This window comes from Eublepharis macularius, chromosome 18, assembly GCF_028583425.1.
Source record: "Eublepharis macularius isolate TG4126 chromosome 18, MPM_Emac_v1.0, whole genome shotgun sequence".
NCBI lineage: Eukaryota > Metazoa > Chordata > Lepidosauria > Squamata > Eublepharidae > Eublepharis > Eublepharis macularius.
Genome location: NC_072807.1, coordinates 25394362 through 25412029, shown reverse-complemented (window position 1 = coordinate 25412029; position 17668 = coordinate 25394362). Strand labels below are relative to the sequence as shown.

Sequence of the window (17668 nt, the reverse complement as noted above, 5' to 3'; positions counted from 1 at the left end):
AAGAGAACATCAAGGGAGTGAAAAATCCCGTTTGATGAGTTTGACAGAGTATCCTAAATCCTGAAACAGAAGCTAAATAATGTCTTTTATTAGGAACAACCAAAAATGGATAAAATAGTGTGCATATAGGGTTGCCAACCTCCAGGTGGTAGCTGGAGATCTCCCAGGATTACAACTGATTTCCAGGCTACAGAGATCAGTTCCCCTGGAGTCAATAGCTGCTTTGGAGGTGGACTGTATGGTGTTATATCCCACTGAGGGACTCTGTCCCCAAAACCCATCCTCCCCAGGCTCCGCCCCCCCTAATCTCCAGGAATTTCCACCCTGGAGCTGGCAACCATAGTACAAGCTTCTCAGTTCTGCAGAACTCCTCATCAAACTGAAGGTTTAATTAAAAAAAAACAGAATAGAAGGACAAAACCAACTATTTTTTCTCTTTGCAACAGGGTATACCCCCCCAAGCCATTTCCACCAAGGGACTTGACCTCTGTAGTCCGGAGATCAGTTAAAATACTAGGAGATCTCCAGGCCCTGCTTGGAGTCTGGCAACTCTATTCCCAGTGGTAAGGGCTCTTGGCCTGGGATGTGCCAAAAGCCCCATCAGGACCCAGTGAAGAGTGCAAGGTTCATGGTATTGGAAGGAACAGTTTTCTAGCAGCCGCTGAAGATCACAGGGGTGTTGGGAGACATCTAGCTAAAAGCCAAGCTATAAGTGATGCCTTACACAGGTTGGACACTTGTCAGCTTCCCTCAAGTTTTGATGGGAAATGTAGGCGTCCTGGTCTTGCAGCTTGGCTCTCCATTACAGCTGCAAGACCAGGATGCCTACATTTCCCATCAAAACTTGAGGGAAGCTGACAAGTGTCCAACCTGTCAGGTGTCACTTGTAGCTTGGCTCTCTGTCTCTTCTCCAGGTTTCAAGGAACCTGCCCCTTTAAGAACCGGAACCAGGGAGGAGTTTTCCCTCTATCTTATGGCAAGACCTCTTCTCTGGTGCACGAGTCAAGCAGGGTGAGTGACTATTTCGAGCAGCTTCCTCTTATTGCTGGCTTTTTTAGTTCCAATTGTGCACGCTGAGATCTTTTTTGCGCAGCAAATGGGCTTGACCCAATTAAGTGTGTCCAGCACCTGCAGCTGCTGTAGTACGCCTGGTTACAAAGATGCAGTCCTGTCCTGTCTCAGGCTTTTTCTCCAGGCCATGAAATATCTCTCTCCTTAATACATTTTCTATTTCTATTCTTCTGAAGAACAGTGTGAACGCTCAAAAGCTTTCTCACCACTTCGGGAGACTTAGTAACAACAGTATTTACACTGTTGTGGCCTTTATTTTTTGTGGACCAACACTCGTGCATGGAATTCCCTCCCTGTCTTTCAAGGTATTATAAAGGGGCTAAGGACTTGTTTATTTTCGACCCCTCACCCCCATTTTGACTCAAAGAATCCTTTGTGCAGCTGCTGAGGGGGTCTAAATTTTGTTAAAGTGATAGCCACTGATCAACCAGTGTAGGCCTCAACGCCTTCATTGCCTGATTTCTTCCCTCTGGTTAACTATTTTGTGTGACTAACAAAACTTGCCAGTGGGGTTGGATGCAAAGCCCTGGCCTGAAGTAGAGTTGTAAAGCCGTTCAGAATGTGGATGGCGGGGGGGGGGGGGTCGTCACCCCAGTTTCTAGGGTGGCCAACTCCAGCAGGGAAAGTTCCTGGAGATTTGGGTGAGTTGCCTGGGGAGGGCAGATTTTGGGGAGGGGAGGCAGCTTAGTGAGACGTGAAAGGCATTTTTGCCTAGTGGGCAGAGTGTTGAACTAGGATCTAGGAGGCTGCGGGTTTGAATCCCCATTCTCATTCTGCCATGGAAGCTCACTGGGTGACCTTGGGCCAGTCACACTCTCTCAACCTAACCTACCTCACAGGGTTGTTGTGAGGATAAGGGAGGCAAGGAGAATGATAAGTCCCAAGTGGGAAGAAAAGCAGGGTATAATATAATATAATATAATATAATATAATATAATATAATATAATATAATATAATATAATATAATATAATATAATATAATAATAATAATGTTTATTGCTTTTCCGGCCGAAGCCATAAGCCATACAAACACCAACAAAATATGAACTGTACACTTGAACATACCCAATTCACATAGACATAACTCGTCATTATCACTTTAAACTATCTAAACTCATGAAAATCTTGTTTCTTTATCACCGTGGCTAGAAAGGAAGCCACTATAGCTGAGGTTTGATTGTCAGGAAAGTTATCAGACAATAACACTGAGATTGCCCAAGGAAGGAAGGGAAGAATATAATATAATATAATATAATATAATATAATATAATATAATATAATATAATATAATATAATATAATATAATATAATATAATATAATATAATATAATATAAGAATTAATGAATGGGGTTTTTTCCCCATAGGAGAAAGAGAAGCCCTACAGCATTCACAACCTCTACCTCTTTGGTCTTTTGTTTTGCATAGACTCTATGGTATATCATTCAGCTGTCATGTCCTTCTGAACTCTATGATCTGTGGATCAGGAGAACTCCAGGCCCAGCCTTGAGGCTGGCATTTATAATGCCATGGGACACCATGTGCAATACAAATCTATCAAAGCTGCCCTTCTTGCAGTCCAAGATTGTCAGGGTTCTGCAAGGGTGTTCCCCTGCACTTCCTCTTGTAATTCCAAATTATGAACTGAGTTCATAATGTTCAGCCTATTGCCCTCACTTACCTTCAGGGCTCCACTGAGGCCTCTCTCTTTCCAGCTTGTTGCTTTCCACAGCTTGTGAAATGGCTTCTTTCAGCTGCTGTTCAGAGACCTAGAAAATGTCACAGGTCATCTTAGCACGCTGTAGGCATGTTATTTTTTTAATGCTGATTTTATTCCTAGTTCTTGATCAAATACCTTCCTTGCACACAATAGTTTTTCTGAATAGAAGTTCCACCTTGCACATAGGCACTTAACATCTACTTCGTACTGTGCTTGCGAGTGATTCTGAAGCAATGCAGTTGTCCCAAAGTTCTCGTGTTTCTTGTTTCAAATGCAGCTATCTGAAGGGATCCCGCACAGGATGGGTCCATCAATTCTCATAGCCAAGCTAAATTTTTACAGCTTGACCAGATGCAGACAGAAGGAAGGCTGTGAGTCTGCTGTGAGCTTTATTTCTGCATTGCTGTTAGTAGTAAGAATATCTATTTATATCCAGCATTTCTCCCCAGTGGAGAAGCAAAAGCAGCTTACAACACTGTCCTTCCCTCCTTTATTTTTTCCCCCCTCTAGCTGCCTAGTTAACATGATGGGACTCATTTTCAAATGGCATGAACATAAGGACTCTTAGAACAAAGTACCTTTTGGGGGACCATCTGGCACTACATTTCTGCATAGAAAGGCATTGCTCTAAACAATTTTTTAAAGCTGTTCGCGAACTCTGTAATTTCTTCTCTCTATTATTCCTCCTTTGTTCTGGAGAACAAAAGATTTTCTGTTTGCACCACATTCTTACAAAAAGGGCCTGCCTAGATAGTTTGATTATGTGCTTAGTTATATATTTTTAAAAAGAACTGCATGACTAGATAAGTAGAAGAAACCAGGCATTTGGTTGCCTGTGGCTTGTGGTTTGTTAATCATAAGTGTCTGCATCATAGAAGACTCTGGTAGTAGCATGTTGCTCATGTTCTCTTTGCTTAGGATTGTTGCTGGTTTTACTATTTTATTGCTAAAATTTTAGTTTGTCTGTTGTGTGTTTAACATTGTTGCATGGTGTCAGCGGATAGTTTATGTTTTGGGATTAATGGAATACTTTGTTTTGTTTCATCATCGCTTCAGTTCTGTATCAGATTTCTGCTTGTTTTCCCACTTCTGCAATTTACAGCCTATTGAATTGTTTATTGAATTCCCCCCAGCTTTTGATTGTATTGGATTACACTGTGTAATCTGCCCCGAGTCTCCGTGAGCAAGGTGGACTATAAATAATGTCCAAAACCCCCCAGAAATTTTGAAATTATGTGTGTAGAGGAAAGAGTACAGCCATGCAATTCTGAGAAATGGAGGACCAGCCTAGTAGACATATGAAGTGGGCTTAGCTTCTGGAACAATTTTTTTTTAAAACCCAAAATTGGTTTTGAATGCAAAATTTGCAAGGCAGAGTTCTTCCCAGTCCTCTTTACACCAGCCATGGCAGCTTCACAGAGAACTCGTTTTACCTGTGGATCGGGGTGTCTGCTGATTATAATTTGCACAGTGCCAGGATTGCAGTGGCTCAGGACTGTGTGAACTTCGTTGAGCGTCATACTTTGAACAGATGCCTCGTTGATTTCTACAATTTCATCTCCACACCTTCCAAAAAGGATGTAAGGGAACAAAAAAAAAAAAGATTTTCAACCCAATAAGCAATGTTGCATCTGTATGCAGTTGTTTGTTTTTAGACATTACCTAAGGCTGACAGCAATTTGACAAGCTACTGTAGCTTCAGGTGTATGAATTAAAATCTAGTTATGCGTCAATAGCATGATATTTTATTTCAGGATTAGTAGATGAAACATGGCATGTTCACATGTGATCTCACGGCCGCTGAATTCATTACTCGTCAGAGATGTGAAGCAGAACATTTTCCGGTGCTTTATTTTTCCTTGGAAAATGTTCCATTTATGAAGACTCATCATTTCATAAAGTTAACAACAATGAACGGATATCACTGTAAATACAGTTATCGGGCAAGCTGATGAGCCTGTTGGGGAAACCCACTCATATCCCAGGACACATGTGAGTTTCTCCAACTAACACCCCCTCGGGACTCTTTCGGGCAGGGAAAATGGCAGGGGGGAGGCACCTTCTCTACTTGCACCATGGTCCCAATCCTAGCTGGGCACCATATGCGCAGGAATCGAGAAGAACCCACAACTCACATGTGATTATGTCACTTCTGACACCGAGGAGGGGGGAGCTCCTGACCCAGCCTGTGCACTCCAGAATGTGTGAAGAGAATATAGTTTGATGTATTGTCGAAGGCTTTCACGGCCGGAGAACGATGGTTGTTGTGGGTTTTCCGGGCTGTATTGCCGTGGTCTTGGCATTGTAGTTCCTGACGTTTCGCCAGCAGCTGTGGCTGGCATCTTCAGAGGTGTAGCACCAAAAGACAGAGATCTCTCAGTGTCACAGAGACACTAAGAGACACTGAGAGAGTCTCTGTGACACTGAGAGATCTCTGTCTTTTGGTGCTACACCTCTGAAGATGCCAGCCACAGCTGCTGGCGAAACATCAGGAACTACAATGGCAAGACCACGGCAATACAGCCCGGAAAACCCACAACAACCAGAATATAGTTTGCAAATTAGTGGGTGCCAGAGGAAAATTTGCTCAAGACTATCTCACTGTCTCTATCCTCTCATGCACCTGTTACTGGTTCAACACATGTATGATTTCTCTACAGATTTCTGCCAAAGTGCCTTTGGCAGGAAACAGACCTGTGCAGTGATACATGTTTTTAAGATCTGCTGCATGCCTACAGTTTCCTTCCTGTTTGCCTATGGTTGGTCCTTTCACTGTCAGCTTGCTTAAAATCTTCTAGCTTTGAATATGGACAGCACAAAGGAGCAGTTCAGTTTAAATCTTCATAGTATAGCGCATGTCATTTTTCAGTGCTAGCTGTGGAAAGCATTCAGAGTCTGAAAAATAATGTTTGACATGGCCATAGGGTGGTGGTTGTTGTTGATAGCTAGTATGTGGAATCAGTTTTGGGTTCAACTGGTTTAAATTGGTAGTATAGGCATGTCCTGAGGTTTCTTGGGATGTGGTTGATCTGTATATTCATCCTAAGCCGGTGAGCTTGTTTTTCAAGGTTTCTTACCCTGTGGTTATTTTCTGTATGACAATCGGGATTTTTTTTTTTACCTACACCTTTCAGAACGATTAGACTGATTTTTAACAGATGTGAATATAAGGGCCAAACTACAGATTAAAGTTTCTTGACATGTATCAGGGTTCTCTTGACCTGACTTTGAAACATTCCATTGCATACCATGCTGCTGAGATTTCATATCCCTAGTGTATGCCCTCGGCTCTCCCCACTTTAAATCAGGACTGCAGTGCAAAGGGGGAGGAGATTTAGCCTCCCCACCCCATGTCATTTTCCTGACTTGATACAGAGCTGTGTGTACTTGAGAAATAAATTCCCAGCAGCATGGTATGTGACTAACAGCTTCAAATGTGACATGTAGTTTGGCCCTAACAACAACATTTGATTTATATGCTGCCCTTTAGAGCAACTTAACACCTACTCAGAGCAGTTTACAAAATATGCTATTATTATCCTCATGATAATCACCTTGTGAGGTGGGTGGGACTGAGAGAGCTCTGAATGAGCTGTAACTGACCCAAGGTCATCCATTGGCTTCAAGCAAAGGAGTGGGGAATCACACCTGGCTCTCCAGATTAGAGTCCTGCCGCTCTTAACCACTACGCCAAACTGGCTCTCCAGCTGAATGCAGTCAGTTAGCCTCCATGAGGATAGTTTTAGGTGTTTTACGCACCTGTATGTCAAGGAAGCCATTCATCTGACATACCTGAGCCTTCCATCCATATGAGCCACAGAGCCTGGAGAAAGGGTGTGGATGAATATTCCTGATATACATTGGAAATAAGGGATATTGCATAATCCAATCCCTAAGCCAACACCAGCCTCTGGGAAAGAATGTTGGAAAGATAAAAAAACAAATATGAGCCGTAAAAGAAAACATATAAATTGTCCAGAAAAGCCGCTAAATGCAAAATCTTGTAAATACTGATAGACTGATATATGCTTGTGCTCTTTCAAATAAATGCACCATCGAATGCTGAAGCTAGAACGTGGGTAGTGAATACAGTATCCCCTTATTGAGTTCTCTTTCCTCTCTCAATAACATGGGCTTTTGGAAACAATGTAAAATGGCACTGTTGGTTCCATTCTTTGATGCTGTAATTTTTTAAAATAGACACTCACCTTTGTTTAAGGAGACTTCCATGATGATCCTGTCGTTGGGATTGGCGGCATTTAAAGAGAAAGTGGCGCTTTCTGAGCCGAAGGAGCTGTTTTCTTTCGTTATGCACGTGGTGGTGCTCAGCGAACGGCAGAGATGGGATGACAAGTAAGTGGCTGCTGAGTGTGGGGTGCTGAGGCTTGTCCGCACTGTAAGTGTGAGGAGACCCTTCTTGGCCTGTGAGAAAGAAGGGCACGTTAGGAATCATTCATTTATACCAGCTGCTGATGTTTGTTTGTGTATGCTAAAAAAGAGAGGGAGGAATATCGTGCAGGAAGATCACCTTGAATTTCTGCAAGGCTTCGTAATGCGTCAGGCCATGCATGGATTCTCCATTCAGTTCCAGGATTTCATCTCCTGTGAACAAAATAAATGGTCTCGTTGGGGGAGGGGGGCCACCTCTTGGGTATCGTCTCCAGTTCTCCCCAAAGAAGGAACTTGCACACGCATCTCGCCCTCTTTCCGTTTCGACATTCTCAGCCCCCCCTGCTTCAATCTGTCAAAGAGATCATGTGCTCTTCAAGTGTTGTGGGGGTCAGAGTAGGAAGAGGATTGAGCTAGGAGAATATTCAGCCCCAGCCTTACACTCTCTTGAGCAAAATGCAACACAGAGACTTGTGAATCCCCCCCTCCCAGTCCCACCTACCCACCTGTTAATATTTCTAAAGTTTGTGATAGTTAAACACAGAAACCGGTAACAATATTTGTATAATTATCTGGGAGTGACAGCTCCAGAGGCTTGCTGAACCACAGGGCATTGGTGTTCTGCGAGCTGTGCCTATTTCAATGAGGCATTGGAGGAGCTGTTTCCAGTGGATTGTGTCCCTTGCCTAGATGGCAGCATTGAACCTGAATTGCTCTGACCACCCTGCCAGATCCGTAGTCTGTCACCTTCTTGTAGCCGTCCATCTGCAGCGGCCGCCCCTCCAGGAAAGATAGTCTTAACGTAGATACCGATGGGGCCATAAATACTGTCTTTTCCTCCGACGATGCTGAATCCCAGCCCCTAAGTAGACATGGAAGCCAAGACAAGGAAAGGACTTCCTTTAAGGACGGCCAACCGATTAAAGCTTTTTTAGTTAAATAGTCATCCACCTGCTTTTTTACTATTCAACTGATTAATCAATTGGATTGCTCCTAGGTTGAGTGAGGAAGAGAAAACTGCGTGTACCACTCTTTGCTCTTTGGAGGAAAGGCGGGATAAAAATAATGTACTTGACACAGATCTCAGTACACATTTGACGCAGATCTCAGTACATTCTCAGTTCCAAAGAAAGTGAGGATTTACAATTTAATAAGCCAATCTATCACTTGTTGATTCAGGTAAAACATAGCGCAAAACCAGGGCTTAATTCAACAAACAGTGTGACCGTCTGAATGCAGGCCATACCACAAACTACGGTCAGTTAGGGTCCCTCAAGCCAAGATCTGAAGTTGGTTTATTACCCCTATTAAGTCTTAATTATCGGTTATATGATGTCTGAATGCAGGCATCCTGGTTTAATCTTGGCTTCTCCTCTGGCAACACCTTCCCTGGTTACAGAAAGAAATCAATAAAACCCACATTTGTCAAGGCAAACCAGAATTTGAGTGATCATCTGCAAGGTGAATCTCGGTTTCAGAAACTAACCGCAGTTAAAATTAGACGTGGTGTTGCTTCAAGCCTAAACCAAGACATTTTGGAAATGCAAGGCTATCTTCAACATAGTTAACTCTGAAAGCTATGCAGTGCAGATGGGTGGAGTTTTCAGTCAGATACTAGTCTGATAAGTGTCCAGTAAGGCCATCCTAAGCTGAAGAGCTGGTTGAAGTCCGATAGCACCTTAGAGAGTCAGCCTTGAAAGCTCATATCCTGGAATTCTTGTTGCTCTTTAAGATGCTGCTGGACTCGAGTCTTGCTCTTCTGCTGCAGACCGGCGTACCTACCTAGCTGAAACTATCCTATGCAGAGTTGTACCCTTCTAAGGCCATTGACTTTAAAAGATGCAATCTGTTGCAGTTAGGAGGATTGCTCCATAAAGATGCATCTAATTTTATACCCTTGATTCTAGATCTAGCAAGGGCAAATTTGGCATGCACATAAACCTGCTTAGACACTGACTGCCCCACCTTTCAATTGATGCATGCTGCTAATAACTAGTTAATGAAAACTTTGGGGAACTGCCTATTAGACACTTTTTACGAGCATATCCCTATATCAGATTTGTATATCCTAGCACTAGCCACCCATCGTTCAGTGGGTGTCCTGGCAGACTAATTTTACTCAAGTTCTGGCAGCTGTGTGAATCAATACCCCTTTGCAGAAGGTAGTTCTGCTGAATTTCAGTGGTGAGAAAACCCCAAGACTGGTAAAACTGGTGTGTAATTGTTCTTGCGAGCATGGTCTTAGATTGAACGTGCTTTCTGAGTGGCAAATATCATTTTCTGCTTTGCAGTCAGCTAGAATGGTCTCCTCCCCGCCCCCCGCCCCCAGACAATTTTGTGCCTGTTACATCAGGGAGGATAAATGGGCATCTCACCTTTCCTTGGCCTTTCATTAAAACAATATTGGAGATGACGGAGGCCTGCAGGCCACACGAGACGTGTATCAGCTGGGCGGTACTTAGCGATCGTGAAGATCTGGACAGAGGCTGCATCAGAAACAAAACAGAAATAAATGATGGGTAGGAACTGGCTAGCACAATGCTCCTGGAATGGGTAAACTGTCTCCAGGATGAATAATCTGGCCATGAGTGACTACTGAAGTGTATCAATCAGCTTGACATTTTGCAAGCAATGTTAACTGGCCAGTAAAGTATGTCTCTTAAAAGATCCTGCAGAAATTGCTTTAAATTAGGAGGCACGAGGGTTTACAGTTGTGTAGGGACTTAAGGCAACCCCAATGGGTTCAGTGCCTGGCATTTTCATGTAATTAAGCTGGGGAATACTGCTTTGCTAAAATGATTTCCCCAAGCTTTCAGTCTCTGGTACGTACTTTTTTCCTGAATTATACTCTTTCATACATTTTTTAGATGAGAGTAAAAATTAACTGCTGCACCCTCTGCTTTTGCATCTTTTTGGTGTGCTTCCTGAATGGAAGGAGGTGGCACCAGAACTAGTAACTCATGCATAGACACAACAGGCAGCCTCTTCTGAGGAGGAATAATTCTGCTAAGCCTTCATATTAGGAATGACTGAATGTCCTAATTGCACTTCCTGCAGAGACATGGCAGAATTGTCCAGTCTTAGCAGAGGCGGATGTGAGATCAGTAAATCATGCAGAGAGGCAACAGGCAGTCTACTCTTTGGATGGGTGGTTTGGACTCACAGATCTCTTGTTTGGACTCACAGATCCCACATGGGGCTTCACCCTAAGGTCTTGGAACTCTGTCGATCCTGAGATATTTAGACCCCTTTTGTGCAGAGTGGTAAGCGGCAGTACTGAAGCCCAAGCTCTGCTCGCGACCTGAGTTCGATCCTGGTGGAAGCCAGGTTCAGGTAGCCGGCTCAAGGATGACTCAGCCTTCCATCCTTCCGAGGTCGGTAAATGAGTACCCAGTTTCCTGGGGGTAAAGTGTAGATGACTGGGGAAGGCAATGGCAAACCACCCCATAAAAAGTCTGCCATGAAAACGTTGTGATGCGACGTCCCCCCATGGGTCAGTAATGACTCGGTGCTTGCACCCTTTTTTTTGGACTTGGTATAAGGCAGCTTCATAAATTCAGTGGAGGTGGATAAGAATATTTGGCCACAAACTTTGTGTCCCTTATCTTTTACTGAGACTGGTAAATGCAGTCCTGCCTGATTGATTCGCTGTGATGCTTACAGGGGCTTTTCCTGTTGAACAATCCAACTGCTGGGAGAGTGACTTCCTGTTGGTATAGAGAGAATGAGCCTGTCTGTATCGGGATGCTGATTTCTTTGAGATGGAATTGTCCATTTCCCCTATCCAGTATGGACTCACACCTGTAAAAGACACAAGGTACAGATCTATCATTTTGTGACAGACGAAAGTGAAACCAAGAAACACTACCATAGCAAGCGTCTGAACACTCTTATTCCAAATCTGCATTTTCAAAGAGTAATAAGGCTAGTCCAGTCTCATCAGATCTCGAAACCTACGCAGGGTCAGGCCGAGGTAGTACTTGGATGGGACCACCAAGGACGTCCAGCATCGCTACACAAAGGTAGGCAATGGCAAACCACATCTCTTGTCTTGATAACCCTTTGGGTTGCCATGTTGGCTGCAATTGACAGCAAAAAAAGAGTAAGGCTAAAGTGTGTGTGTGTGTGTGTGTCTTTGTCTAGACAACAAATTTGCCCTTTCACAGTGATGAACCACATCTGTTTTATGGAGGTCATATTTCTGACCTGCCTTACACGGTTCCTGTGAAGAATACTGAGATAATACATGGGAAGTGCATTCAACATATTGAAGTCATGGGTCATTTCCACAGATCTTACCTGCCTGCGGAGCATTGCGCAAAAGACCCAGAAGACAGCGTCTTCTCACGCGAAATCGCTCCAGGAAGATGCTGTTATCTGGGAGTTTTGTGCAAAATCTGCAGGCAGGGTAAGATGTGTAGAAACGGCCATGCAATTCATGTTTAATAGCCATGTATTCCTCCCTCCTCCACAATGTAAATAAAAGAATCTGCAAAGCTGGGGGATCTCCAGGCTTGATGTAAAATGTACACACAAAAAAGGGTTAACCCCCGCCCTTCTCCTAAAAAGACATTTGAGTGGCATTTTGGGTTCATAAAGACATCTGGAGTTGCGAAGTTGCCCCAGTGAGGTAGGGATCTAGGAGTGGAAGTGGAGTGAGTGCAGAAGATGTAAGGGCAGGGAAGAAGAGCCAGGGGGATAAGGGAAAGTGGAAAACAGCAAGGAATCGGAGCAGGAAGAATGAAGCAGAGCTAAAGGAATGCAGGGAGAGCCAGAAGACGTACAGGGAAGCGGAAGCAAGTGGGAAAAGTGGAAGCACAAATGCAGAGTCTGCGTTGTTGGTACATTTATTATCTATAGGCACACAGAAACTACCTTGTTTGAAAAACTTACTGGCTGAATTGCTGCGGGTCCTCTGGCATTTGGCTTTTGTCTGTAGAATGGAACCATTCGGCACGTCCAGTTTGGTAGGCTGTTCTCTGCGAGAACAAATGGAAGATTCCTGGGGGAAGAGGGAGAGATTTGGGGCAACCCCCATTAGAGTTTTCAAAGTATCTTATAAGCTTTCTTTGTGCTTTTGCAGACATGCTGGACGCCCCCTCTAGTGGCTTGGCATGGAACATAGACAACACTGGCAAAACCAAAGGGATTGTTAAACGCCTTCGGGCAGCTCCATTTCAGGAAGGGCTGATGAAGTACGTGAACTTTTTCGGTCAAAGTACTCCCAAGTTATCTGCTACACGGCAGGCAGAAATCGGTGCCAAAAGGGCCATCTAGGAGAGAGCAGGCAGCAGCCAAGCACTCCTGCACTTGGCTGCTGATCCACACCGTCTAAGAGCCTCTCTCCAGCTTCCAGCTGCTACTCTACGGAGGACAGGAAGCAGCCAGGCACCTTTCCAGCATGGCTGGTACACAGCTCAAATCAGGAAGCCCCTTCCCAAGAAACACACGTCTCCTGATCCCCAGAGAGTCACTTGGGGAACCGGTGCTTTGGTGAAGAGCAAGGCTTTCGGGGACCACAGTTCTCTTTGTCAGATGCATCTGACGGGGAGAGCTGTGGTTATCGAAGGCTTATACTACATAGGAATTGGATGGTCTAGCTGTTTTACTGCTGCAAACTAACAGGGCAAACTCCTTTGAAGCCTCACCCAAGCCAACTGACCCCAAAAGGACACCAAAAGGAGATGTTTACATTTACTAGCAAAGGAATGTTTTGGTTGCACCCCCCCCCCCAACTGCATCTTCTCTCTCCTCCCCTCCCCCCCTCCTCTTCTATATTTGACCAGTTTCTGTACTATGCATCTGACGAAGAGAACTTGATTCTCGAAAGCTTATGCTACAATAAAAATGGTTAGTCTTAAAGGTGCTACTGGACTCTTTTTGATAAATAAATACAGGCTCTATGCTATCATCCTACAATGAGATCTAGCTGCTTGAACTCTCATTTGGTGCTGTTTAGAGATCTATTGTCAGGACAATAGTAAAGAGTCCAATAGCACTTTTAAGACTAACCAACTTCGCCAGACGAAGAGAACTGTGGTTCTCGAAAGCTTATGCTACAGTAAAGTTGTTTAGTCTTAAAGATGCTATTGGACTCTTTACTATTTTGCTACTACAGACTAACATGGCTAACTCCTCTGGATCTATCGTCAGGAAGATTTGCTAACAAATGGCAGCTTTTTTTAACAGCAAGGCACTACATTGGTTCAGTGACTCCACTGTCGTCATTCATCTCTCTGGACATATGCCCCTAGTAATGCTTAGAAAAGATGACAGTAATAGAGAACTGCCACTTCTTTTTTCCTAGGAGACCATCTCTATAAGGTTGCCTGTTGGTAGCTAAGCCTTTAGCTGCCCCTCCCCCAGCTGAAATTCAACATGCATTTCCTGGCATGGAGGTGCAGCGTTCAGGAAAGCTGCGCTCCTGCCTTCATGCAGTTGTCAGAGGGGCAGGGACCCTCCCAGGACAAAAAGTTCAGTGTGTGTATTATTAGGGGACAAGGGACTGGATGATCTATGACACGCTTACCTTGTTAGCTACAACTAAATTCACCAAGCCTTTTGCGGACTGAATGAGTGACTCGGCCTCTCTGCTGGAGAGTTCTTTCAGAGATTGTCCGTTTATGGTTAGGAGTTCATCGCCAAGGCTGAGACGGCCATCCCTGTATTGAGAATAAATAAATAAAAGTGCAATATTTGAAGTCTGAATCAGCCACCAGAAAGTGCATCGTTGACATAGGAACCCATTCCCCATGACCTTTTTCCTCCTCACTGTGGTGATGTTTGGATTCCAGAACTGTATGAGTAAGTGTTATAGTGAAATCCTAAGCAGAGTTACACCAGTCTACGCCCATTGATTTCAATGGGATTAGAGTGGAGTAACTCTGCTTAGGATTTCACTGTTAGTGTGTCAGACTAGGACTGAGGAAACTCAGGTTCGAATCCATCTGGAGTGTAACTCACTGACCTTGGGTTTCTCTGACTAACCCACCTGTCAAGGTTGTTGTGTGACTAAACACTGAGAGGAACAGAAATGATGAGTGCTGCCCTGAATGCCTTCAAACGTTATTATTTTAATATCATTATCTGTGCTGAGCCTTGGGTGGTGGAGCAATGTTGGAATGAAAATAACCAAATGGATTCCTGTTTATTTTGTTATTATTTTTAAAGCAAGCATACCTGTGGGCAGCTCCTCCGTCGACCACTTGGCTGATTGTGAACTCTTTCCCGAACACAGAGCAGTTGGGAGTCCTGGAGACTTGGATCCCCAGCCCGTCGTTCCCCGTGGCTATGCACAGCTTCCAGATGCAGCTGTCCTGGTTTTGAAGACAAGAAGGTGCAACTAAGGTAAGGCACGGTGTTTCTAAAACGGTTCAGGATAAAAGCTGGAGGGTGTCAAAGCAGAGGTGCAAACCATCAGCAAACATATTTGTGCAAATTAAAGCTGATTTTCTAGATATTTAACAGTGCCATCCTAAACAGAGTGACACTGCTAAGTCTGTTGGAGTCATGGGATTTTGAAGCATGTAGCTCCATTTAGGATGGCACAGTTAGAGTCTCTGTACACACGAATGGTCAAGTGTAGGGAGACACAATGCTTGTCTGGAAGCGTAGTTTAAAAAGACAGAGCCAAAGACTGTCAATTTCCCTTCTCTACAAAGCTGGCAAAGATTGCCCCTCAGAGGGTTTGTTAATTTCCTCCAGGGAGGAGATTAACAAACCCTCTGAGAAGCTCTCTTTGTCTGCTCTGTAGAGAAGATAAATTGACAGAGCCTTTGGCTCTGTCTTTTTAAACGATGCTTCCGGGCTAACATTGCATCTCTCTGCACTTGAGCGTTCTCATGTAAGATGTCTTGTGTAGAGAGACTCTTTGAGTCTGCAAGGTGGGAAACAGTGGGCGATGCTCAGTCAGTGATTCCTGTTGGGAGAATTAGGGGTGTTAAAAGTACACAAGAGTGTTTTCATTTGTGAAATGCTGGAGATTGTGGTAGTGTTGATTTCTGTTGTTACATTTGTGTTTTTTAACCTGCTTGGAATAAATTGAATTTGGAGAAAGGCAGACTAGAAAATTGAATGATATAACTGACATAACGTATAAATGAATTATTTCTCTGCAGGCCTATTTCTTTGCAATCTGACATTGGACCAGGCCAAATCAGATTTCCCCCCCCTCTAAAGATTTCTGTTTGCCTCTTCACTTGAAGAAGTAAGCAGCTTGTTCCAGATGTTGTTTGAAGTAAACTTAAGTGTGTGGTGACAATGACTGGAAAGCATTTGTTTTTCCTTGAATGGGGCTTCCATAGTAGAAAAGTTCTAAGGATTAGCCTACATATCTTTTGAGAGGAGATTTTAGAAAGATGATTTTGTACTCTAGTTAGCAGGCCGCATGACAAGTCTCTGATTCATTTGCTTTCCTCTTCTTAAATTTTGTTTAAAAACAAAACATGAGTAATAAACAAAGTATGTGGAAAATTAGGCCTGAATATGAATGAGTTTTAGCTTCCGGATCCACCATGGATTATGAAAAGGTGGCATTTGAGAAATTACTTTTTTTGTGGCCAACATTAACCTCATATTGTGTAATCCGCCTTGAGTCTCAGAGCCAAGCTACAAGTGATGCCTGACATAGGTTGGATACTTGTCAGCTTCCCTCAAGTTTTGATGGGAAATGTAGGCGTCCTGGTTTTACAGCTTGGCTCTCCATTACAGCTGCAAGACCAGGATGCCTACATTTCCCATCAAAACTTGAGGGAAGCTGACAAGTGTCCAACCTGTGTCAGGCATCACTTGTAGCTTGGCTCTCAGTGAGAAAGGCGGACTATAAATAAATAAATAAATAAATAAATAAATAAATAAAACATGAACCTGTGGTTGTATAGTGGAATGCAATGGATGATTTCAGATGCAATGAGCTGGTTCTTTCGACCCCAAGTCCCTGTTTTGATTGTGTGTCTTATTCTACCCATTTCTCTTTCCTGGCACCATAATTAACTCCATAAAATACAAGCATTTTACAATTGTATATCTGTTAGGTAGCATTATAAGTTGTACATTTTTAGATGTATACATGACACTGCATTGCGTGTGTAAGTACCATCTAAGTTGCATGTAAAAACCATACAATGTGTGTACAATACAGCAGTGGAAAGCAGAAACTGTTGGACAAAATATGAACAGATATGGAAAGCAGTGAAATAACATAGTGGTGGTAGCCCAGGGGGAAATTCCTTAGATTAAGATCCACATGCAGGCTGGTGAACCCTGTCAGTCCCTTCAAAATTTCTTTCTAAAAAGAACAGTCTAAACCCTTCTGTGGCTTGCAAAAAAGACAGCGTCAAGATCCTAGCCTAAGCCCTTCTGTGTGCTTTGGATTACAGCTATTCTCTCTTGCTATGCTGCTTAAGGAAGATGAGATAGCTGTGGAGCAGAGGTGGGATATCCTTGGCATGTGATCTGTACTGCCTGGAACAGTGGGTAGGGTTTAATCTCTGCGTCTACGAGCAGGAAGTGTCCATGTTTGGCCCAAATGACCTGACCCACAACCTGGAAATGCCAAATGGCTGGCAAGCCACTTACCTTGACAAAGAACTTCCTTTTCATGTTCTTCCCACTGTCACCGGGGGCAGCTCTCAGCTGCATCATGCCAGCGATCATAAGTGGGTCAGGAGGGTCGCAGTCACTCGGCGGGGCGCAGGCTAATTGTAGCTGAGGGCAGGGACCGGTTTCCTCATGACCCCAGGTGGCTTGAGTCTCGAAAGGGTTGGGGTACTTCTCATCAGGGCTCGATCCCTCGTCGCTGTTCTTACCGTTGCAAAGGATAAGGGAGCGCGAGATGGAGCGTAGCGTTTTGGATTTGCGGCTCTTGGCGCTGTTCTGTCGCTCCATTGTGGTTGACCCAGTGTTCTTCTGGCCTTGTTAATAACACACTTTGGCTACTTTGATACCTTCCTCCATTTTATTGTAGCTCAATATCCTGCTGGGAAAAAAGATATATAAAGAAAAGTGGAAATCTGCTATTTCATTTTGTTCCCCCACCCAGCAAACCGAATACACAGCTGCATATTTGTGATCTAAACAGAGGCCTTCAGTTGAGACTCAAGCAGTGTGATGCCTCATGACTTGCTAATTCTGTTTCTTTTCTTTTTTTTAAAGTGAAGTGCTAGTCTATGATTCTCCTTCACCTCTTCATTTTATATTCTTCCTGGCTTTGTCTCCAGGCGTTATGGAACACTTTCAAACAAACATCTTGTTCTTTCTTCATCTTCAGCAATCTTGGTACTCTTTTTGGGTGTGTATCTAAAAATATCCACAGAGCAAGGACTGACTAGTTCAATCCCTGGTCAACACACAGGAAATAATGAACCCAGGCTTTTATCTGGGCAATGTGTAAAAAGGCCCATGAGTACTTCCTGGCTTGGTTTCTGCACTCATGAACTTTAAGCTGGGGTTTTACAAAGAAGTATTATATAGTGTATGAAACTGAATTATG

The 17668-nt window shown here is 43.7% G+C and overlaps 1 protein-coding gene across 1 annotated transcript in view; it reads right to left on the bottom strand.

Moving 5' to 3' along the window:
• IL16 (interleukin 16) overlaps positions 1 to 17064 on the bottom strand; it is a 38723-nt gene extending 21659 nt beyond the window's left edge. Inside the window, exons 1-10 of the mRNA XM_055003096.1 lie at positions 16756 to 17064; positions 12073 to 12181; positions 10841 to 10980; positions 9555 to 9665; positions 7927 to 8041; positions 7319 to 7392; positions 6999 to 7212; positions 6583 to 6700; positions 4224 to 4356; positions 2752 to 2839 (exon numbers count right to left, since the gene is read on the bottom strand). Coding sequence (XP_054859071.1) covers positions 2752 to 2839; positions 4224 to 4356; positions 6583 to 6700; positions 6999 to 7212; positions 7319 to 7392; positions 7927 to 8041; positions 9555 to 9665; positions 10841 to 10980; positions 12073 to 12181; positions 16756 to 17064 — 1411 coding nt within the window. The remainder of the gene's footprint in view (positions 1 to 2751; positions 2840 to 4223; positions 4357 to 6582; positions 6701 to 6998; positions 7213 to 7318; positions 7393 to 7926; positions 8042 to 9554; positions 9666 to 10840; positions 10981 to 12072; positions 12182 to 16755) is intronic.
• Between the last annotated feature and the right edge of the window lie 604 nt (positions 17065 to 17668).